General features: G+C 40.9%; 1 protein-coding gene across 3 annotated transcripts in view; it reads right to left on the bottom strand.

Annotated features, from left to right (window-relative positions):
* CDC5L (cell division cycle 5 like) overlaps positions 1–19,364 on the bottom strand; it is a 50,993-nt gene extending 31,629 nt beyond the window's left edge. The window contains exons 1-8 of one of the 3 annotated variants that reach the window (XM_029943953.1): positions 19,133–19,364; positions 16,758–16,861; positions 15,104–15,265; positions 14,366–14,493; positions 12,909–13,008; positions 6,133–6,351; positions 4,646–4,790; positions 2,944–3,132 (exon numbers count right to left, since the gene is read on the bottom strand). In XM_029943953.1, coding sequence (XP_029799813.1) covers positions 2,944–3,132; positions 4,646–4,790; positions 6,133–6,351; positions 12,909–13,008; positions 14,366–14,493; positions 15,104–15,265; positions 16,758–16,861; positions 19,133–19,177 — 1,092 coding nt within the window. In that variant the 5' untranslated portion in view covers positions 19,178–19,364. The remainder of the gene's footprint in view (positions 1–2,943; positions 3,133–4,645; positions 4,791–6,132; positions 6,352–12,908; positions 13,009–14,365; positions 14,494–15,103; positions 15,266–16,757; positions 16,862–19,132) is intronic. The other 2 variants (XM_029943955.1, XM_029943954.1) reach the window with 2 other exon arrangements.
* Positions 19,365–24,910: the final 5,546 nt, after the last annotated feature.

Here is a 24,910-nt window from a genome sequence, read left to right as displayed (position 1 = left end):
GGCACCCTCCTACACTGTTGGTGGGAATGTAAACTGCAACCATTCTGGAAAACACTGTGGAGGTTCCTCAAAAAACTAACAATAGAACTCCCCTATGACCCAGCAACAGCACTGCTGGGGATCTACCCAAGTGATACAGATGTGTTTATGTTCATAGTAGCACTTATAACAATAGCCAAATCATGGAAAGGGCCTAAATGTCCATCAACTGATGAATGGATCAAGAAGATGTGGTTTATATATACAATGGAGTACTACATGGCAACAAGAAAGAATGAAACCTGGCCATTCATAGCAACGTGGATGGAACTCGAGGGTGTTATGCTAACTGAAATAAGACAGGCAGAGAAGGACAGATACCATATGTTTTCACTCCTAAGTGTAACAGGAAAAACTTAACAGAGGACCATGGGGAAGGGGAAGGGGAAAAAATATAGTAGGGGAGAGGAAGGGAGGCAAATCATGAGAGACTTGAATGCTGATAACAAACTGAGGGCTGATGGGGGAGAGGGAGAAGGGAAGGGGGTATGCGCATGGAGGAAAAGAAGCACTCAGTGTTATATGGAAACCAACTTTACAATAACCTATAAAAGAAAAAATCAAGAACAGAAAAAAAGAAAAAGAAAAAAGTAATAAAATAGAACTAAAAAAATTTTTTTTCACAAAAACAGAAAACCGAAGAGGAATAAATAAGAAAAATTGAGGTTCATAAAAGGAATAAACCAATGAAAGGGAGGAAACAAAATTTTCAAAGTAACATCCCAGAACTGAAGGCCATGAGTTTTCAGAATGAAAGATCCATTAAGTACCTAGTGAGTGACTGAAAACAGAGTCTCACCAAGGGTGAAAAAGAGATCATATTAACTTCTAGAAGAAGGAAAAAATGGATTTGTTAAATGACACACATCTCTATAGCTATAACAGAAGCCAGAAGACACTGGAGCTCTATCTTCCAAACTATAAACAAAAACCGTTTCAATCTGAAAACACCTGACTGGCTCAGCCAGTGGAGCATGCAACTCTTGGTCTCAGGGCTGTGAGTTCAAACCCCAAAGGGTGTAGAGCTTAAAAGGTAAAAAAAAAAGATTTCAATCTGGAATTCTACACCCAGTTACACTATCTATCAGTTAAGAAGATAGACCAATAATTCAGAGATATGCAAGGTCTTAAAAATTCCATCTACCATGAACCCTCCCTGAAGTTACTGAAGGGACTTCACTGAAGTGAAGGTTACTTCAGTAACACTTCACTAACAAGGGCATAAACCAAGAAAACCAAAGAAAGGAGAGCCAGGAAATAGGTGAATCCAAGGAACTTTCTAGGGTGCCAGTAACAGGAAATCAAGAGAACAAGCTGTAAACAATATCAAATCATCCAGGGGCACCTGGGTAGCTCAGCTGATTAAGCACCGACTTTGGCTCAAGTCGTGATCTTACAATTCATGGGTTTGAGCCTCGAGTCAGGCTCTATGCTAACAGCTTGAAGCCTGGAGACTGTTTCAGATTCTGTGACCTCCTCTCTCTCTGCTTCTCCCCTATTCACATTCTGTCTGTCTTTCTCTCTCTCTCAAAAAATAATAAAATAAAAAAGTAAGTAAAATAAAATAAAATATAAAATAAAATATAGGGGCACCTGGATGGCTCAGCCGGTTAAGCATCCAACTCTTGGTTTCAGCTTAGGTCATGATCTCATGGTTGGTGAGTTCAAGCTCCGCATTGGGCTCCACACTGACAGCATGGAGCCTGCCTGGGATTATTTCTCTCCCTCTCTCTCTGTCCCACCTCTGCTCTCTATGTCTCTCAAAATAAATAAACTTAAGAAAATGAAGAAATACATACTAAGTAAAAATAAAAGCAAAAAAAAAAAAAAAAGTAATCATCCAGAATAGAACACTCAGAAATTCTGGGAAAGATTTCTTTAAGAAGCTAAGAATATCTAAAATTTGATCAGATTACAGTGTCAAGTCTAGAGCTGAACTTGTGCTAAGTAATCAAAAAATTTAGCATCTGAATAAAACAAGTATTAACTCAAAAAAACACATAATAACATGCAATAAGACACTTTGTGGGTTCAGCAAGCAATATGGCTTGCACAGTCATAAAGTAAACCATGAATACAGAGCTAACCAAAATTATGATATGACCATAATAGAAAATGAGGGAACGGAAAGAGTGTGCATGCATGGTAGAGGAAGAGAGTGGTAGAGCCAAATGTTCAGATCCCCAGGTGGAGAAGGGGCTAAAACTGAAAATAAAATCAACAAGTAATAAGTGTCCATGCAATAAGATGGTAAAAACATAGTTGTAATTAGTGCCTCTACAGAGCAAGCAATGAGAAGCATAACTATTTTTGTTACTAAGCTTTACAGGAACTATTTGACTCCCAATAAAGACCTTAAAATTGTATGTCTGATTATCAGAGAAGAGGACATGAGAGGTAAGGGTGCTGGACAGTGTTTCATTACGTGTGGCTATTCTCCCTCGTACAAACCCCCTACAGAGCCGTATACCCCATGTGTTTAGGAGAGAGAAGAAAACAGTACGGACAGCAGCCTGTGCCAAGCTAAATACAGAAATGCAAAGAAATTTTAAAAATCACTGACTACATCCATCTGATTTCTTTCTAGAACTGCTAGGCAATGTGAAATTTTAAAATGCTGTGCTTTATTAATAGGTACTAATTACTTGTGCTAAGTAATCAAAAACTAGTAAGTAAAGTAAAAAAAAAACTAAAGATTTTGAAAGGCTGGCTTCAAAAGAAAAAAACTATGAATAAACATAGAAATGAAATCACCTAATTACTGAATCTGCTAATTTAGGTCCCTAATAACAGAATCTCTAGGATCTAGTTTACCCCTTCTAAAAGAAACAAACCAACTCACTGTTCCCCTTCACTTTCAAGGACAACAGAGTGAAAGGCTCACGCCCCCGTCCGACAGCGTACCTGCAGAATCCTGTCCTGGGAAGCCGGCGTCCGAGGGGTTCTGAGCGCGATGCTGTTGTTGGTGACATTGTACTCAGACAAGAGCGTGCTGGAGGCCGAGTTTGTTATGCCAGACTCCTCGGCAGTCTGACGTGCAATCTCACTTGCTTGGCCTACCTTTACAACCTCCTGGAGTTCTGCATCCGAAATCTGGAAATCACCATACAACGATATTTTAACCAAAGAACAACACGGCTGAAAACGTCCATATTCCAGAAAGACATACTGAGGAGTACACAGCAGTTTGTCGTACCTTTCTTCATTATTTGTGGGTTTGAAAATTTCTATTGAAAAGTTTTTAAGTCTTCCCTATACAATGTGGGGATAAATGTCATCTATGATATACTACCAAGCTGCAAAGTCTTGTATTTCCATAATAAAATGCTTTTAAGCCAACTAACCTATTAATAAACCAAGAACATAAAATAATTACATTTGTATACAACCATCAAGGGAGGGGGACCTGAAAGCCAATTAAAACATCAGAGTCCACTAAGCCATAAGATCCCTGAGAAAATGAAAAGGTGTTATCTCAGTAATTTTACAAAAACAAGGATCCTAAGGGAAGGTACCTAGGAGGCTCAGTCAGTTAAGTGTCTGACTTCAGCTGAGGTCATGATCTCGTGTTTGTGAGTTTGAACCCCACGTCGGGCTCTGTGCCGACAGCTCAGACCCTGGAGCCTGCTCTGCCTCGCTCAAAAACAAATAAAACATTAAAAAAAAAAAACTATCCCAAAGAGAATGAAGAAAAAAATTACAGGCAAAATCTCAATTTAAGAAATATCAGTACTTCAGGACGCCTGGGTGGCTCAGTCAGGTCATGATCTCACAGTTCGTGGGTTTGAGCCCCGCACTGGGTTCCACACTGGGGAGCCTGCTTGAGACTCTCTCCCTCTCTGCCCCTTCCCCACTCAGGCACATGAGCACTGTCTCTTTCTCTCTCTCAAAAGACATAAACTTAAAAAAAAAAGGAACATCAGTACTTGGATGGCAACACGTGAGAAAATTATGTAACGTTTTATGACCAAGAATTCTGTGTTGATGTAAGCACATCATTTGGATAAAGTTCTTCTGGCCTCCTAAGTCCATCCCTCGGCTCCATGAAACCCAACCATCGAATTCTACAGAGCTGTACCACTCAAAATAAACTAACAGCTTATTCAAAACTCCCATGGTTCTGAACAACTATAATTAAGTCTAAGGAAGAAAGCCTGTGATAAGCTGAACGAGGGTATGTTTTCCTCTCCCTTCACATCTCCCACGTTAATTTTCACAGCTACTGTCTCAAAATGAGAAGTATGACATAACAAAGCATTCCCTATAGACCTAAAGCCTCAAGTCCAGAGAGCCAAATACCACCTTTATCCTAATTGGCTACATTAAGAGGCCAGGAGCCCTAACCTGCTCACAAATTGCTAAAAGCTGACAATTACTTACTAAACCATCACATGGGCAATTTAAGACCTGATACAATCATTTATAGAGATAAGCTGTTATCACATTAAATCATAAGGACTTATTTTTATGTGGCTCACCTATTACACTGTAATTTCTTAAGGGCACCCAGCACCTAGCAAAAGCCTGGCACGCAGTCCCTCCAACATCTGTTAAATAAATTATAAGCATATGAGTTCACACAATGAAAATGCTTTTATCAGATTACCTGAGGGGCAGGAAGTACTAGTTTGCTTCTTTTTTTAGTAAATTCAGAAACACCACTAGTCTGAAGAATAGCTGATGGTAAATCAGATTCTTTTTTCCTTTTTAAATGCTGCTTGTCTTTTTTTCTGTCTCTTCCTTCTTTTTCTCTATCATGAATCAAAGCAGAAAGATTTTTAAAAATTACACATTGAACAAAATAATCCCAGTCCTAAAAAAAAAATTACTGATAAAAAGACAAAATCTAAATTCATTAAGCTGTGCCCTACACCATTACTTACCCACTATACTCATGAGGAATGCAGGCTGAGAATAGCAATAGAATTATTAAATAAGATACAGTACTAAATAACTTACATACTAAATATTAAGCCTACATAAAGACTATGATGATAAGCAAAATTTAATGTAGAATTTCAAAAAGAAAACCAAAGTATTCCCATATCACGATTACATTCCTACAAAAGTATGTGTGCCCACTTACAAAAATGATGAGACAAGCATACAAAATAACAGGAAACAATAATACAAAGGGGATGGGATTAAAACACTGACTTTTTAAATTTCCCTTTAAAACTGTTCTTCAATTGTTCACTATGATTCTTTAAATTCACCTGTTTTTATAAAGGATATTTAAGTCCTGACAAACGGTCACAGCCTGATGCCAGGCTCAAGGCCACCTCTGAAAGCTCCGAGAATGCCTCCTCCCAGTCTGGGTGTCCGCCTCTTCCCCATCCAGCCTGCCCGTTGCACATGACCTGCTCCCACTTCCATCTCTTTATTCAAACCGGCCACCTCATGCAAAGTCTTAATTTGAGAAGATACAATGGAGTACATCTAAGAAAATCCTGTTCCACGGTGCCTGGCATCTGTCCTTTAGTACCAATTCATGTCAACAGAGCAGAAGGTCAGTAGGGGAGTAGAAAACTAAAACTCTCTGACAATCACAAAAAGTTCTCCCCACAATATTCAGATGCAACAATTAGAGAAAACCCTAAAAATCCCTAGAAATAGGAAAATCTTCTGCACCTTTAGACAAACATTTTACAAATATGCTTACTTATCCCCATTAGATAAAAATACTTAAGTAGGCATTGGTAACTTTTTTATTTCCATTCAAAGAAAAACAAGATAAAATTTTCACAACAGACAAAAAGATACAGACGAGATTTTGACAGATCCCTCAGTCCATTAGTAAAATACCTAACCTGTTCACAAATGTACATAAACATTAAGACTGTGACTCTGAGTAAAGACTACCCTAAGAGCCAAGCACTGACGTGTCAGGACAGGCCAACAGCCTTCTGTGCCAAAGATATGACAGCAAGGGTCTCTGGTTTTCTCAGAAAGGTGAATCTAGTAAATAAATAAAAACGTTATGTAGGCCACATTGTCCTAAATAATAAAAATCTGGCCCTGACAAGGAAGTGCATGGCCCTCCATAAATTCCTGTCATACTTTTCCATGTTCAAAATCAGAAAGGCAACTTACGATCTTAGTTCCCCATCAAGATCCTGTTGTCTTAATTTTCTGAAATCTGCATCAAGAGCCTGGTAGTTTTCCTCAGAAGTATCATAGAAACCAAGAGCAGGCTTTTTTTCAAATGGGATTTCAGCATTATAATCAACTCCTCTCTTCTTTTTTCTCTTCTTCTGAATCTCTATGCCAGCTGCTCTAAGTTCTCTTCTCTTCTGGAGGGCTGCAAGACGCCTGAAGAAAAAGAACACAAAATCACCTTGAAAATCACATACCAGGGGGAAGAGATAGATCATCCAAAAGAGTTTAAAAAACTATCTGGATATTTGGGGAAGAAATATTTATTTAAATCTTCACCTCACACCATTCATCAAAATAAATTCCCCTTTTGATTTAAAGGTACACGCACAAGCAAAAAGAAAAACGAGAAGGGACTATGTAAGTAAATATGCATCTTGCCTCTGAATGGAAATGTACTCACTTAATATAAATTAAATAAAGGGCAAAGGGAAAGATCCAACAGCTTTGAACTTTAAATTTTATATCTCTATAGAATTATTTTTTTAATCATAAAACAAAAGGCAACAACAGGAAAAACCATTCATAATTAATATTGGGAATGGTTACATAGAAAGAATCTATTCAGGTTTGTTTGTTTTTTTAATTTATCACCAAGGGGAGTTGGGGGGGAGGAACAGAAGAAAACAAATAGTTCTCTAAGGGAAAAAATGCATATAGCCAAAATGATAAAAGGTATATTTAGCTAATAATCACAAATTAAATCTGCATATCTAATTAAGAGTGTTCAGTTTTTTTGTTTTAATGGCAAGTGCAGAAAAAGTGCACAGTGACCCACAGCAGTAATGGAAAATAAACTGGTACAGTTTCCCCAAAGAGAATTTAAAAATACACATCAAAACCCTAAAGTTTCTCACATTTTTTAACCCAATCATTTTATTCCTCAGCCTTTAGCCTAAAGAAATAAATAACATATACAAGGCCTTAGCTGTAAGACTTCACCAAGCAGCATTCATAAATAAGCTAATAACTGGATATAATCTAGACATCCAACAAGAAATTAAGAAAATTTAGAGCATAGCTGTAAGATAGAATAATAGACAGCCATCTATATAACTTAAAAAAGCTGTAAATCTACTTTGCCATGGCAAGATGCTCAAGACATGCTGGTGTGTAAAAAACATTACAAAGTTTACATGTTATAGAGCAACATGTAAAAATTACATGCATATTAGTGAATATACACATGTAAGATGTGAAGGATGTCCAACAAAATATTAACAATAATCACTGAGGCTAGAATTTCATTTAATCTTAACTTTTTGTACTTTCTCGTGATGTTATGATTTTAATGATATAATGACTAGAAAACTTATTTACAATATTAAAGGGGGAAATCAGTATATAAGAGCGATTTCCAGCATGAGGGTCTGCACACCCCTTCCCCCCCACCGCCCCATAAAACTGACGAAAATTAGACCAAAAAAAAAAAAAGTTTAAGTCTCTGGAAAGGATTCAAAGGAGATACAGCACATGATGAAACATTTATTCAAGAAAATCTGAGGGGCATCCGGGTGGCTCAGTCGGTTAAACATCCGACTTCGGCTCAGGTCATGATCTCACAGTTTGTGAGTTTGAACCCCATGTCATGCTCTCTGCTGTCAGTGCAAAGGCCACTTTATATCCTCTGTCCCCTTCTTTGCTCCTCCCATGCTTGTGTTTTCTTGCTCTCTCTCAAAAACATATAGACATTTTAAATTTTTATTTTTTATTTTCTTAATGTTTACTTTTGAGAAACAGAACATGAGCAGGGAGGGGCAGAGAGAAAGAGAGAGAGAGAGAGAGATACACACACACAGAATCTGAAGCAGGCTCAGGCTCTGAGCTGTCAGCAGAGACCCCGACACGGGGCTCAAACTCATGAACCAAGATCATGACCTGAGCCCAAGTCAGATGCTTAACTAACTAGGCCACCCAGGTGTCCCCCCAAAATATTATTTTAAATTAAAAAAATAAAAAGAAAATTTAAAAGACGAGGCACCTCAAGGGCGCGTTGGTTAAGCATCCAACTCTTGATTTTGGCGCGGCTCATGATCTCAGTTTGTGAGAACAAGCCCCGTGTCAGTCTCCAAGCTGACAGCTCAGAGACTGCTTGGGATTTTTCTCTCTCCCTATCCAACCCCTCAAAATAAATAAACTTTAAAAAAAAAAAAAAGGAAAGAAAAAAAAGAAGAAAAGGAAAATCTGAAAGAGGATTTCAACTACCTCCGTTGTGATAGGAGTCTGTACTTCCTAATTAAATTTTTCTTTCCAGCTTACGTAACTCAGGTAAAAGACCCTGCAAAGCATCCCCTGCTAGCAAAGGAAACTCCCCCCTCCAGCATTAAGGACTGCCCTGAGCCAGCAAGACCCTGCAGGTGACAGACTCCAAGAAGACCTTGAGTGCCAGACTTCTCCTGCCCACCTGCACATACCCACAGTTCCATTCTCCTTACATAAACCAGAAGTATTTGGCACTTTGGAGACAGTCTTCAAAATGCTAATCCAAGTCTTCCCAGTGTTAGTGTCACTGAAATAAATTTGTCTTGTTCCACCACCACTCATCCCTTTGCCTTTGGATTTTGCCAGTGGGGAGTGGCCAAACCTGGTGTGTCTGGGACACCCACAGAGCCAAGTACTCTTGCACCCCCTTGCACCCCTACACCCCAGCTACAAATCTAGTAAAATTCATTAAAGTGAGAGTCTGTGGTATCTGAAGTAAGACCCACTTCCTCATCTCTCACCCCTGTTGGCACTGGGAGATGGAAGCTCTCTGTACTCCACACTAGTGCAGCCAAAACCACAGGGTGCTCCCTCCCTCCAGTTCCCAACAGGAAGGCTTTCATTCCAGGAGGGGCAGGACATCAACAATTCTCATCCTGCGCCCAGATACCAGTTGCAGAGGTTAAGTTCCAGCAAGAGTTGCCCAGAACCTGCCTTCTTGTGCCCAGAGGCTCTACTTTGGATACAATGCTGCTAAAAATATTGGGGCTCCAGTGGTCCCCCAGACTGTGGGATGAGGCTTCCACACTAGGAGAAGTGAGACCTAGGGCTGCTGCCCATACGAGACATTCAGCTCCTGCAATGGAGATGTCATTCAGAGACAAACACACCAGAGGCCAAGGGCAGAAGACAGAACTCCAAATCTCCCCCCAAAAACAGTGACTTCATTTGCAAGAGTATAGAGAAAACGTTCAGGCCTAAGAGAACTCTGAAACCAGTGGAACTTGTGGTAGAAGGTAAGTGGGAAGAAACTGGTAGATTCGCCGAAGACAGCGGCTAATCTGTTGGCCCACTAGTTTGCCAGAAAAAAGGGGGAGGAGACTTCCTGGGATCAGAGCAAATACCAAACACTGATCTCAGAAACTATGCCTTCAACTGGATGTTGTATATAAGTGATGAATGAATCACTGAATTTTACTCCTGAAACCAATATCGCACTGTATGTTAACTAAAATGAAGAAGAAGACAAAGAGGAAGAAACAACCATCCCTTCAAATGAGCCCAAATTTAATTGGATCAGTTTGTGGAGCAATTTGTGCTCCAGGATATTGTTGAAAACAATACAGCAATCAGCTGGCAATTAGTAGAGCTTAAAATCTGGGTGTAGCCAGGGAAGAAGATGCCAAAGAAAGTGTGGTCAAAACCACACCATCCTAGGGTGACTATGGGCATGCCCAAGACTGCACACCGCCCCCAAGAGCAACATCAGAGGCTTTACATTTCTGAAGGGAGGGGAGGGGACAGAAGGGGAAGGGAAGAAACTTCACTAACACAATCCATGGTCACTCAACAAGCAAAAGACCATAAAAAGTCAGGATGGAAAACACACAGCACCCAGAATTGCTACAATGTATGATCTGACTTGTCCAGTTCCCATCAACAAGAAAAAAAAATTGAGACATACAAAGAAACAAGAAAGCAGGACCCATACAAGAGACAAAAAGCTGGCAACAGAAACTGCCAGCTAGAGCAACTAGATGTTAGACTTAGCAGACAGACTTCAATGGAGCCATTATAAATATTTTCAAAAAAAAAGCAAAAGGAAACCATGATTAAAGAAGCAAAGGAAGGTATGATGAAAATATTACATCAAATACTGAAAATCAGTGAAAGATAGAAGTAACTTAAAAGAACCTTGAGAGAGATGGGTAAAGATTACACAAGCTAGAAAAAAATAAGAGAAAAAAAATAAGAACAGAGCCTCACAGAAATGTGGGGCATCATTAAGTGCACCAACATATGCACAACAGGAATACCAAAAGGAGAGAGAAAAAGAATAAAATATTCAAAGAAATAATGGCTGAAAATTCCCCCAAATTTACTAAACCTACATGTCCAGAATGTTCAACAAACTCCAAGCTGGATAAAAATAAAGAAATCTACAAACAGAAACATCATGCTAAAAATTCGCAAAGCCAAGGGAACTCCAATAAGATTAATAGCTAACTTCTCATCAAAGAAGCATGTAACAATATTATCCCATTTTATACAAATATTACAGTGTATATGTACACATAAACATACCTATGTATTAAAAGAAAAGATTGCAAAGACACACTTCAAAAGTAAAGTAATTTCATTTCTTTTAATGTTTCTTTATTTTGAGAGAGAGCTGGGGAGAGACAGAGAGAGGAGAGGGAGAGACTCCCAAGCAGCCTCTGTGCTATAAGCACAGAGCCAGATGTGGGGCTCGATCCCAGGAACCATGAGATCATGACCTGAGTCAAAACCAGGAGTCAGACACTTAATCAACTGCGCTACCCAGGTGCCCCAATAATTTCATTCTTTAAATGAAGGAAATAAAGACTTCATATGACATCAGAAAACCTTTCACTAAATGAATATAACCAAGCTAATATCGACCATTCCCCAAAAAGAAAATAGTGCAATACTGGAGAAAAAATGTATTACCTTCATATTCAATAAAAAGCTTTAAAACAGGATCTCTAAGTTAGCATTAAAGAAATAGCCCTGCCTCTGTGCTGACAGCTCAGAGCCTGAAGTCTGCTTCCAATTCTGTGTCTCCCTCTCTCTCTGCCCCTCCCCACTCATGCTCTCTCTCTCTGTCTTAAAAATAAATATTTTTCTTTTTGAAATTTTTTAATGTTTTTTATTTATTTTTTGATACAGAGAAAGACAGAGTATGAGAAAAGGAGGGGCAGAGAGAGAAGGAGACACAGAACCGGAAGCAGGCTCCAGGCTCTGAGCTAGCTGTCAGCACAGAGCCTGACGCAGGGCTTGAACCCACGAATGTGAGATCTGACCTGAGCCGAAGTCGGAGGCTTAACCGACTGAGCCACCCAGGTGCCCCCAAAATAAATATTTTTCAAAAAAAAATTTTAATAAATAAAAAAATTAAAAATTAAAAAAAAAGAAAAAGAAATAGCCCTGCAATGTATTTTGCATATACAGACCAATCTAGTCTATTACAAGACATATGTACAACACAAATTATTAAGATACACAGATTCTACAAGAAAAATTACAAGATAATCCAGAGTAAATTTAAATCTGCAAAAAATATTTAAAGCAAGCAATACCACTCACACATGGAGAAGCATCCTTGGCCATTTATTTGGTCTCGAAACAACAATGGACAAAAATGGAAAAGTGAATTTTTTTCCAACCCTACTCACATTACTTAACCCTAAACAGTACAAAATATAGAAAAATGACTGAAACGGGGCAATAAATTGAGTACCTCCTTTTGGCTTCTCTCTGTTGTTCTGGGCCATTCATACTTCCATTAAGCAACTATTCTGGCCTAGTGATTGGCCAGCTATGCCAAGAAGCATCCTCAGGTATCAGAGAATCCTCCATCCCAGATCTGGCACTTTAAAGTCATTACCGGGGAAACCATCAACACAACGCTAGTCGTCAGGTCAGGACGAACTTCCCAGTGTGGGGACCCAAACAGCAGCTGTGCGGGCTAGAAAGGCTATCCCAATGCCCAAATTTCGAAAGCTAACAAGCTCTCAATTTACATTTTCCCTTTATCCTTTTCATCTCAGTTTCTGGATCATAGGACATGAGGTCAATCATAGACCTAACCAAAAGGAAAAAGGAAGGGGAAAGTGGAGAAACGCTTGAGCAGACAGCAATGATTCCACTCACTATATAAACAAAAATTTCTAGAAGAGTCTAAATTTGGTTCAAGGCTCATTAACTCCCTCTACACAGTGCCAAGTTTTCTATTTCACAGCCAGTACCTGCTCAATACTAATCAAGGAGAGTAAGTGGCAGTCAAGCGAAAGTCACAGAGCCATCTGACTATGTGTCCTCTAGCCATCTGACTCCAAAATAGCTACCATAAATGAAGATCTTCTGTGTTAACAGAACAAATCCAACATATCATCTGGGCATTACTTCTGCCAACATCTTTTACTTCTTACAACATCTTTTTCAAAACCCGTTTTTTTCCTGTATCTATTCTGTAATTGTTAGGGAGAAAAAAATAAGATTTTTCCAAAGTATGAGGTTGCTTGGCTGGCTCAGAAGGAGAAGCACACAGTTTTTGATCTTAGGGTTTTGGATTCAAGCCCCATGCCGGGTGTATAGATTACTAAAAAAAATAAACTTAAAAAAATTCCAAACCATAAAGGAACTGAATATTAGCAAAACTGGAATTGGACAATTCTAATTATTGCCCAACAGAGTTGATAAATTACAGTTTTATGGGGTCTAAGGATGCACAGACTAATTGTTCAATTATGGATGGAAATCAACTATACCTTGCTTCTTCCAACTGTTTCTCTCTTGCTTTCCTCTTGGCCTTCTTTCCCTGAGTATTTGCCAAGCGCGCTCTAGCTTCAGAAAGCATCTCAAGTTCATCTGCAAAAATAAAGAGAAGAAAAACTAAGTTCTCCAACAGAAGCAAGGCATGTGAGAGGCATACTGTAGTGCTTAAGAAGAGAAAACCCATAAATATAATCATTATATGGTGGTGTGTGGGTTCTGAAGTCCAAGAAACCGGTTAAAAACCAGGCCCATCACTTGCTAATTCTGTGACTCTGGATAATTTATTTACCCTCCCTGAGCATGTTTCATCATCTAAAAAAAGGGAATAACAAGTCCTATTTCACAGGGATGTTGAGGACAGCTAAGTAAAATCTAACAGGTAAAGCATCCAGCAAGTATTCATTAAATAGTAGCCATTATTACCATATTCCTCATTATCATCAACTAACTGGCACAGCACCAGTCATGACAAAGTACTGTAAAAACTACTATTTAATTATAAGGAAACAGATAAGTCTCCATTAGGCAAACCTTTTTTCCCTCAGAACTATTTCTCCCCTCCCATACATTTCCATGGCTCCCAAAATAGAATAAATTTCATTACTGATGCCTTAGAGCAATTCCAATATAAGGCTATTCAGAGGAATCTCAACTTTTTTTTTTCTTTTCTTACAAGATAACTTTTTTTAAAACTCTGATCCCAAGAGTACCCATTCCATGCTGCAGCTTACGGACTCAGATCTCCTGGGAAGGCCTTGGTACTTGTATTTTTAGAAGCTCACCATGTGACAATGAAGCAGGTGGGAACCGCTACTTTTAAACTTTTAAATATTAAAATCTCAACAAACATTCACTTAACACTTCACAACATCTCTGTTGACATAAGATAGCTATTATTATTCTCTATCTAACAGGAAAGAGAATCAAATCTCAGAAGGATTATGACTTGCCTAAGATCAAATGGCTAATGAGTGGCAGGCAGGAATCTAAAAGCCAGTTCCTCTGATTCCTGGCTCAGTGTGTGAAGAAGGCATCATGAGTCAGCCTCCTAGTGCTGCAGTGCTGCCTTTCCACAAAGACTCCATTACGTGCCTGAAGTCAAAGTAGTTACCAGGACTGGAACTCCAAATCCCGTCGTGATGCTCCTCCCCAGAATGGGAAGGAGAGAACATAACTCTCGAGGGCTTACCACTGGCCTCTGGGAATCTGTCCAGTAGTTTTGCACTGCCTAATTTATTAAATGAAATGAAAAATCAAAAAATGAAGAGACACTGTCCAGAAAAAGCAATTACTCTCCAACAGAAGACTGGACACATTTAGAGAGCGTAACACTGCAGACAGAACTGGGGTACTAGAAAGTCAGAGGAGCTTAGAAAGAAACCCAGTGAAAAAGAGGCCTGAGGCATGTATGGTTACCGGAGAAACAACCCGCTCAGAAGCATGCACTCACCCTCATCCATATCGATCGGATCGGGCCGAGCTGGTTTTGTTTCTGGATTTGGATCTATTTCCCCAGGTTTAAGTTTCCGTGGATCATCTGTCGTTTCCTCTTCATTGTCTCTTTGTGCAGCTTTATCCCTAGAAAAAAGCCCAGAAAAGTTAGTCACACTATCACACCACTCAGTCTTAGAAATACCAGGTTTTCCTAGCACTGGCACTCTTTTCTTTCAAAAACCCAACAGACGGGCATTCACAAGATAAACGGATTCTCCCACTGCTTCACCTGAAAGAGATGGTATTAAAATTCTAATTTTAATGAGTGTTCCATTCACCATGAAACAGAATCCAAGCAGTTCCTTAATCACAAATGACGTAAAGTCATACAAAAAAGAAAAAAAAATTTTTTCGGGAAGAACCAAGATGTTCTGGTTAACTCTCAGCAATGGAATTACGGGTGTAATTATGGGTGATTATTTGCTATACTATTTTTTTCCATATTTTTCTTAAAAAAAATAGAATAAGTATGACTTATAAAATATTTTTAAATTATTCTTTTAAAAAGTAAATAATAAGTATGTAACACTATCAATCACACGAGACTTAGAGCACAGAATCCAATAGCTTTAGCTCCTTTGGCTTTACTCAGATCTGTAACTCAATGTTTAAACACAGAAAATGCTAAAAGCTTATTCAGCCTCATTCAGGAGATAAACATACATGTTAAGACTGTTTTTGGAAATTCACTTACAAAAGAAATTCATAGTGTTCCAAGCACTGGGCAGCTGTTCTTCCAATGATTGGCGCAATGGTCCTCCACTGGGTTGGCATCAACTTGGCCAAGTGCAAAAGTTTTTCCTCTTCTTCCCGGGACCATTCTGTTTTCTTAATGCTTGGATCCAGCCACTCATACCTATTAAAATGATACCATTTTATACATTATTTAGTCACCCAGCATGAATATCCTATTTACACATTAGATATACTAACTTCTAGTGTCTGAAAAACACAAGCTAACTCTTATCCTTCAATTACAAAAGCTGTTCTTTTTTCACAACTGAATACTATTTGGTCAACTTTATCCCATTTACTACTCCCTACTTCACTAACTTACACTGTTTATTAATTATGCAGAACTAGCAATGCCTGAAAGAGGTATCCTAACTGAAACATGATCATATGCCTTCTTTCTCAACTATCAGTTGTTTCCATTTATTTTATACTTTATTAGAGGTTCTGAAATTATCTGAAATAAAGACAAAAATACCACACATTTTTAGTGTTTCTAGTTTTCACAGCACTTTCTCACCCTTTTTAAAAAAGTTTTATTTACTTAAGTAATCTCTACACCCTACACAGGGCTCAAACTCACAACCCCAAGATCATGAATCGCATGCTCTTCCAACTGAGCCAGCCAGGTGCCCCTCTCCTACATTGAGTCAATTCCAACAATACCTTGGCTTACTCCAAGTATCTGACTTACACTTACCAAATGCTTCCCAATATCATATGCTTTATTTGGAGTTTTTAAATTCAAGTAAAACTACTATGCCATCCTCTGTCTTTCCTACTGCCCCACCCAACCCACCTTTTCCATCCAGTCTACTTGGCTGCAAATAAGATACAAGCCTTACTAAATAGTGGGGCAGGAGCTTAGCTCCACTAAGACAAGCAGAAACCAAAATTACTTCAGGCTGAGGACCACCTTCCTCCTTGGGATCCAATCTCTACATTCTGATCCTTTCTCCCACACAGGTGACTAGGAAATTAAGTCACTCTTGTACAATCCAAGATACGATCCTAGTACCACATGGGTCAAGGCTGGGGCCAGATCACTCATGCCAAGAACTTAATGTGTCCTGTGACTTAAAAGGGGACATCACAGGTGCAATGTTGGGTTAAGTTATATTCTGAGATAGCAAATATACAATAACGCTTCAACTGTATTGATGAGGAAACTCACTACTGTGAGCTAGCCTAGAAAATGAACCATTACTTATCACTAATTGCTTTGGAAAAGGAAGTTCTAAATCAAGTTACAAATTTCTGGAACACAATCCACTTACAAGCTGGGGTCCATCGATACTAAAAGTATATTTATTTTATGCTTCACAAAATACTCTGAAGCACATTAACTCATTCGAACCTCATATCTCCATCAGTTAGGGACCCTCCCCCCCATTGGGAGAAAACAGGGACAGGAAAGAGGGGATAGGAATATGGCTTGCCTAAGATCACAAAGAAAGCAAGTGACAGCTAAGGCTTAAATCTAAATTCCCATCTCCCACTCCATACTTTCTGTTGTATCACACTGCCTGCTTTCTTTGGCAAGGTTCAAAGAACTGACATTTTCCTCGTCATAATTAAAGTTGCTTTCTGTTTTCCACTCATTAAGTGGTACATACCATCTGGCTTTGCACTGCTTTGCTGATTTTCTATGCAGCAGGGAGGCAATCCTAGACCACTGGTTTTTTCCATATTTCATTACTGCTGCTTTCAGAATTTCATCCTAAAAAATTATCAAAGAAAAACAATATATTCAATCACAAAATTCCAAGTGAGAACAGATTAAATTTCTCCCTAGAATTGCTAGGGAAAATCATACACATACACACATACACATACACACACACACACACACACACACACACACACACAGATGTAGGTCTGAAAAAAAATACAAAAACTTCATTTACTATAATAAACAACAAGCCAGAATTGGCAAAATACAAACTATGTGTCCCTAAGACACAACCTCCCCAGACTAATATATTGGGAGTATATCCTCCCTGTTTGAGAAACCCTACCGGGCAGTGGCTAACAAAAAGTACTCTCCAATGTTTGGCCATTTCTCAAAAGGATACACCTCTATCATTTATTCATTCGCTCAAAAAACATTTCCTGAACACCTACCTTGTACTGGGTCTTCTATACTTAGGAAGAGAATGAAATAGGTCTCATCCAGCCCTCAAAAAGCAAATCAAGACTCTGGGAATCCGTTCTCCACTCCAGTTTACAAATGTCATTTTCTCTCCAGTCCCCATAACCCCTGCTCTGACCCAAAAATCTGCATCTCAGGTATAACCTAAAAGTTAAATATTTTTCTCCTACTGCACCAGTCAGCTCTTCTTCTTCTAGTCTGTAGTTACTGTTTCACCAGGGCAGCCATTCTGATATGGAATTCACTACTCCCAGAGGAGTCCAGAAAGTTAAGCCACAGACACCAAGGATAACAGAACGATAGATGAATGCACTTGGGGCATTTTACTTTCAGGCTTTTTTCCACCTTGAACTTGGGATACATGCTTCATACATGACCCACTCCACCCCACTCCACCCCCCACCTCATCATCAGAGATGAATAAAGACTGCAGGACTTTGGCCACTACACAGGAATCCTGCTGTTACTTGATTTTGTACATCTGTCTCTCCCCAGAAGTCCACTCTTCTCCAATTTAAACAGCCTGGTTCCCTCTGTGCTAGCTGTGAGACAAGGCTGTCACTGATTTTGATTTTATGTGTGACTTTGTTACAATAGCATCTTGAACTAAAAACACAGAGCAACTGTCCACCCTACTAAATGCGTTCTGCAAACATTTGCCCCAAAAAACGATTTCAAGTTACTGTCCTAGCTTCTAGGAATTCCAAGACCTGCTTCTCTTGGGAAAGTGTCTGCTGGGGAAATGCAGTATCAACTAGCATTTACTGAAAGACTACAATGTGCCACTGTTTTAAATATTGATTCGTTTAATTCTCAAAAGATTATTCTTTCTATTATCATCTCCATTAGAAAACTGAGGCTCTGAGAGTTTAAGAAACTTATCGTCATCACACAGAATATGATGCTTGCAAAAGGAAAAAACAGGCTAAACCAGGTGGATGAAAGAAGTGCCATGGGACCACTTATTTTTATAGGATGATGGGGCAAAAATGCAAGAGTTTCTGAAATGGGTTCTGAAGGATGGCCAGCAGTAGGGCATTCCAAGAGGGCACACGAAGTAAAAAAGACACAGCATAAAAAGATAAAAGATGTGCTCCTGAAACTGACAAATTCAGTGCACTATGAACACAAACTGGATCAAAATCTTACTTGTATTTTACTCTTTCCCTACTGCCCTATGGCTAGCCACTGGCATTATCCACTGCGTTTCTGGAAGCAAAGAGACTAATGCAGGCAGTTTGTCCTATCTGGTTTCTATCCTGGCTGAGGCGGAGTGCCAGGAAGAGACAGGCCTTGGGATCTACCGTGCGGACAAACAAGTTACGCCTTGATAAGAGATAACATGAGGGAAGCGGGCATAAACGGGCCCTGAACTTGGCACTCAAGCTGCTTCCCCTCCGCAAGAAAGTCAATGAAGAAACAAAGTTGTGGCCACAGCACTTCGCTATATTTATGAGAGAAACACCGTCGCCAGGATGGGGGACGGCGGTGTGCCAGATGACCAACTCTCCCTCAAGCCCCTATCCCGCCCCCTCTACACCGTGAGTTCCTCCACGGCAGGGGCGCGTCCTCAATTCAACGAATATTCATTAAGGGCCTAACAAGTGCCTGGCACTTCGTCAAGTGGTTAAATCACGGTTCCTGTCCTTGAGGTGCTCAGATGACTCAAGGCCCGACTTCAAGTTAAGACCTCCAGGGTCCGCCCCGCGCTGTCCGCCCCCAGCCCCAGCCCCCGCAGACCCCGCAGGGTATCCTCCAGGCCACCGCGACCTCCGCGCGCGTGCGCAAAGGCTGCTGGAGGGGGCGAAGGGCAGCGGACGGCGGGAAAAGGGGACTTACCTCGGTATTCCTCCACACGCCCCCCTTGATCATAATTCGAGGCATCTTGGCTGCGGAGTGTCTCGGCAAGAGGCCGAGAAGAGCTTCACAGAAGTAGTAACGGCGCTACGGCCACGGGACCTAAAGCCGACACTTCCTCCAAACGCGACCTTCTAGTTTGAAGAAGTCTGCGCAGGCGCAAGTTGGGGGGGCGGGGGGAAACAGTAGCAAGTCTCGCGAGAACCGAGGCTGCGGGACGGACTAAGTGCCTTGTTGTTGTATCTCTAGTCTGGGAAGACTGACAGAAACCCATCAAGCCCCTCTGGCTAAAGCGCCCTACGCCCCGCGCATGTCCAGAACAGGTTGGAGGAAACCACGGCCCTCGCGAGATACTGCCAGTGGCTAGACAACGTTGTGGCGGGATTGATCGTGAGGTCACCTAGTGGCAGAGAAAGGGAACATCAGACGTGCAGAATTAGCCAGCTGGTCTTGGAAGAGCTTTGTAAACTTATCAATTTAGCATTTATTAGGCATTTAACTAATAGGAATTTATTCGCAGAATACTCAATAAAAGGAAATTATTTAACCCTAAAATTTTTTTAAGTTTATTTTGAGAGAGAACGCGGGCGCGTGAGCCAGGGAGGGGCGGGGAGAAGAATCCCAAACAGGCTCCGCGATGTCAGTGCAGAGTCCAGTGCCAGGCTCAGACTGGAGAACCAGGAGATAATGACCTGAGCTGAAATCAAGAGTCGGAGGCTCAACCACCTGAACCAGCCAGGCGTCCCTACCCTCAATTTTTTAAGCTATAAAATAGAGATAATAGTATAGCAACCCCATAGGGTTGTCCTAAGAGTTAAATGAGATCATAAACCTAGCCCAGTATCTGATACATATAACTGCCCTCAAATGTGGCAGCTGTTATTACAAGAAAGACAACCTCAGATGATCAGTGATTATCCCAGAAGCCGACGAAAATATCTCGTCAGTTTTTCATATATCGGTTGGATTGAAATCTATGCTCTCATTAGCTTGCATACTAACCTTGCTGACTCTCAGTATCCCCATCTAAAAAGTGGAGTTAGCAATACCTACCTCATAAATTTGGGTGGCAAAGTAATTGAGACATACCTAAAACCTAATAAGGTAGAGCTTGTCAAAATGCCATTCCACCGCCCAGGGACTGGCTCGGTGTCTACCGTTTCTATGATGTAAATCATGCCCCCTAGCGGCGTGCACTATACAACCTGCCCTTTAGGACAGAGCAACCCTGTCAATTGTCCCCCAAGACACCCTTGAACATGCAGACTGCGTGTTTCACTTAAAGATTCAGAAAATGCAACGTCATGCCACTTCCATGATATCTGAAACCAAACCAAATAGCCATGAACACAAGAGACTGTCCTCCAATATGGCATGCATTGGCCAAACCCCCACAATATCACCCGAGCCTCACCAGCCAGGACTCAGGGTCCCCACAAAGAGGCAATCACCACCCTAGCTGGAAACACTAGAACTAAGAGAGAGGCATTCTATAGCCCCCCCCTTCCTTGAGCATCCAAGAATGAACCAACCTCACGGACACCTTGATTTCCAATTTCCAGCCTCCCAAACTGTGAGAGAATAAATTTCTCTCATTGTGAACCACCCAGTTGGTGGTTACAGCATCCCTAGGAAACATATATTCCCTTTTTAATGTAACATTTCCAAACAAAGTTGACCCTGGAAACCTTTTTTCTTATAATATCAATTGATATTTAGGAAACACAATTTGAGAAACTCTGGCCCAGGAAAAAGCCATTGCCTGCCTCACTCAGTCAGTGGAGTGTATGACTCAGTAAGTTGGAGGTCCATCCAGCTTACAAAAGAGTAACAGGGATGTTAGCAGGAGGGCTTCTAAGTTGCAGTCTCCCCCATTTTCCCACCTCTCATTCCTTTCTGAGGAACTGGTTCTGACTGGGTCAACTTTGCTTAGCCAAGAAAACAATTGAAATTCATTTCCTTCTTGTCCAGTTTTTACCATCAAATTGTGCAGGAAAAGGGCTCGTTAGGGTCAGAAGCCTGTGACAATACCAAGGCAATAGGGGCGGGGGTTAGCCACTCATAATCTTCATCATCTCCCCCAAATAAGCAGATGGAATTTCGGTAGAAACAGGGCTGCTTTGCAAATACAATTTCAAGACCTCTAGGCCTGCCCTGTCTACCAGATTGCTACCCCCAAACCTCTCCCTTCTATTTAGGAACCCCTAAACTAATATTGGAGAAAGCTAATGTTTGGGTAGACATGAAATTCCATGCACGCTAAATGCTGGTAATTCATACCGTGATGCTAACTGTGGTTAATCATCTAAATTGGCTTGAGGGAACGCCTGGCTGGCTCAGTCAGTTAATCTTCCATCTCCGGATTTCTGCACAGGTCATGATCTCACAATTCGATTCTTCCATTTGAGCCATGCATCAGGCTCTGTGGTGACAGTGCAAAGCCTGCTTGGGATTCTCTTTCTCCCTCTGTCTCTGCCCCTCCCCTTACCTCAAAATAAATAAACTTAAAAAAAAAATAAATTGATTTGGGTTCCACCTACTGACCTATCTTTGTGGTGGACCCAGTTGTAGTTTGAAGTCTTTTTCTCAGGAGCTCGTATTCATTATTTCTAGGGAGTCCCCTGTGCCCTGGGGTGGTAAAGTGTTTCCCAAAGAGGATTTGGTTTTGGTTTTGGTTTTTCCCTCAAGCCACAGAGGTTCAACAGTCTTTTTGAGCTAATTTCTTGGTTTGGGATCAATATTATGAACAGGTTATTTATATCTAGACCCTGCATCCACATGGCACAGTCTTGGGATTTATATTTCTCACAGGAACCTTTTTTCATACATTCATGATGTAGATTCATATACCCAGATTCATATACCCAGCTACACCCCCAAACAATTCCGCTGTGTGTGTCACAGTTTCCTTAAGCTCCCCCTAGAAGAGTTCTCCAGTATTCATTATTTCAGTAAATAGCACTGGGCTGCCATGTATGGTTGTGTAAGTAGTTCACTGCACAAGGGACAGAAGGGGGCTGAAATCTACCTTGTAAACTGCTTATGAGGCAGTGCATCCATAGGACTATGTCCTCCAAGAGGGCATCATTCCCTAAGTGTATAAAGACACCACATGGACTAGACACCACATGTTGTCCTGGCAAGAGCATCCCCATCCACCTTGTTGCCACCTGTCCTTTTCCCACACCTTCCCCTTCCCCATATCCAAGTCAGCCCAGAGCCTTTCACTTTTACCTCCTAGTAAGTTGCACTTTTACCTCCTTACCTTCTGTAAGTTGCCAGATTTAGCAAATAAAGATACAGAACTCCCAGTTAAACTTGAATTTCAAGTTAAAAAAAAACAACAACAACATATTTTTAATATAATTACGCCTCGTGGGTCCGTTCTGTCCTCCTTTTCTAAGAGGACCCCACTTTTTACACCCACCCACATTACACCCAAACAAAAGAACACGTGTCTAACCAGATGATCATAGTCACGCTCATGCCATCACCGCTGGAAACTGCCCGGCACCATTTCTATATTTGGTGGAAACCAACACATTTCCTCAGAAAACAAGTCATGGGGTTGGGAAGGAAGTCTGGGTGGTCCAGTTGGTTGAGCATCGGACTCTTGATTTTGGCTTGGGTCTTGATTTTGGCTCAGATCATGATCCGAGGGTCGTGGGATCAAGCCCTACATCTGGTTCCATGCTGAGTGTGGATTCTACTTAAGATTCTCTTTCTCCCTCTGCCCCTTACACCCACTCACGCGCTCTCTCTAAATTAAATTAAATTACTTAAGTTAAATTAAATTAAAACAAGTCATTGGGATATTTGACTTCTCATTTGATATGAGGCTGGGCGCCCCCCGCCGCACATTAAGAAATGTTTACTTTTCACATATGTATTTCTTACAAGGTCCAGCCTCAGTGTTGGCTCCTCGAGTCAGTAGCAGCGCCCCATCTCCAGGGTGGGTTCAGGCCATAACCCTTCTAGGCATGTATATATATATAGCCTTCCCCAACATTGGAAGGACACCAAATGGGTTCCCATGTCCTTTCCCAGAGCCCACAGTGAACCCGGCCAGTAGACTCCGTACAAGTGCCCCATCCTACATCAGACCCATTGCTCAGTTTCGGGTCGAGGAGTCACTCTCCCCTGATTTTCCAGCCAGGAAAGAAAAGCCTCTCCGCCAGTGGCATGATCTGGAGAAGCTCCAGCTCTAACATGTTTCAGCAAGTCAAATCTATACACAAGGCGTTTCTCTGCCCAGCTTTTAAGGGCCATGCTTAAGAGCAAAAGGAAATGGCCTAACCAAATTGGAGAGCTCATACCAGAAATGTAGACCATGAAATTATACAGAATGTTCATAATGCATTTGTGGAATTGTAAAGTGTCACATCCAAATATCTTAATAGTTTGCTCACTAGGAGTGCAGAGACTATAAAAACAGTCTCCGAATTGCCTTCATTTAGCTTATTTGGATTTGAGTACCACCAGTTGTATAACATAAAATTCCCTCCAGTCCACAGAGGTCAGTTTTCACTCTTCCCAGGATCTGAACTTAGAACACCCTGTGTACAATGTAAAGTTGTTACTCTAATGAACCTACTTGGAAATGCCATGTACAGGTTGTTTCTATTAAGCCTGAGAGTTTCAGTGACCGAAGTTGGAGATGAACACACACACATACACACACACACACACACACACACACACACACACACACACACTCGTGCATCTGCATCCACATGCTATTTACCAAGGAACATGAAATGAGGTGAAGGGGGTCTTCATGCCTTAAAAGGTCCAACATCTTTGTGCCTAGCAAGAAGAAAGGACTGGAACAGCTAGGACACCCACATATTTTTGCCATTTGGCCATTTGGTCCATGCCTTGCCCTCCCCACAAGATGCACACACATGCGCATACGTCCTGCCCACAGTTAGCCGTGGAAATCCTCACCTGCCAGGTGTTGGCAGTGCCCATCTGGCCACTGCAATGTGCCCATGGAGAACCCCAAGTCCAGTGAAACCTGCCCTGATTTCCAGGGGATGGAATGTGGCCCTGCAACTCCAGGAGGTCAATTATTTAATAGTTTTCTTTTTTAATCATATCTAATTTAGAGCATGTAGAAATTATGTAGATTTCTAAGGTCTCTGAGGGTGCCTGGGTGACTCAGTAGGTTAAGCATCCAACTTCAGCTCAGGTCATGACCTCGCAGTTTCTGAGTTCAAGCCCCGCATCGAGCTCTGTGCTAACAGCTCAGAGCCTGGAGCCTGCTTCTGATTCTGTCTCCCTCGCTCTCTGCCCCTCCCCCACTCACGCTCTGTCTCTTTCTCTCAAAAATAAACTTCAAAAAAAGGGGGGGGGGTGGTATAGGCCTCTTTAAAATCTAGAGGCGGCTATATCTACATCTTTTAAAATAGCAAGCTGATTGTTTTTCTTATTACTATATAGGACTCTTTCCTTCCAAAACACCAGAGTCCCCTCTGAGAGCAGTTTCCTGGTCCACCTAGATAATCCCATCTGGAAATTCCTGCAAAATCCTTTTCCGCTTCTATGTTGTGCTCTCCATTATCCATCCAACACAGGTAGTTGCAATTGAATTTTTTATATTTTAAGTAATAGCACAAAAAATATCTTTTACAGGAGTAGATGCCTTTGAGAAAATTTGTTTTTTTTCTTTTCTAAATTAGTTTTATGTATGTATGTATGTATTTTTGTGAATTTGGGGGGACAGGGGTGAGCTTTGTGTCCCAGGGGCAGGAGAATCAG

The sequence above is a fragment of the Suricata suricatta genome, chromosome 7 (genome assembly GCF_006229205.1).
Source record: "Suricata suricatta isolate VVHF042 chromosome 7, meerkat_22Aug2017_6uvM2_HiC, whole genome shotgun sequence".
Taxonomy (NCBI): Eukaryota; Metazoa; Chordata; class Mammalia; order Carnivora; family Herpestidae; genus Suricata; species Suricata suricatta.
The sequence above is the reverse complement of the archived record's forward strand: the minus strand, read 5'-3'. Positions and strand labels throughout refer to the sequence as shown.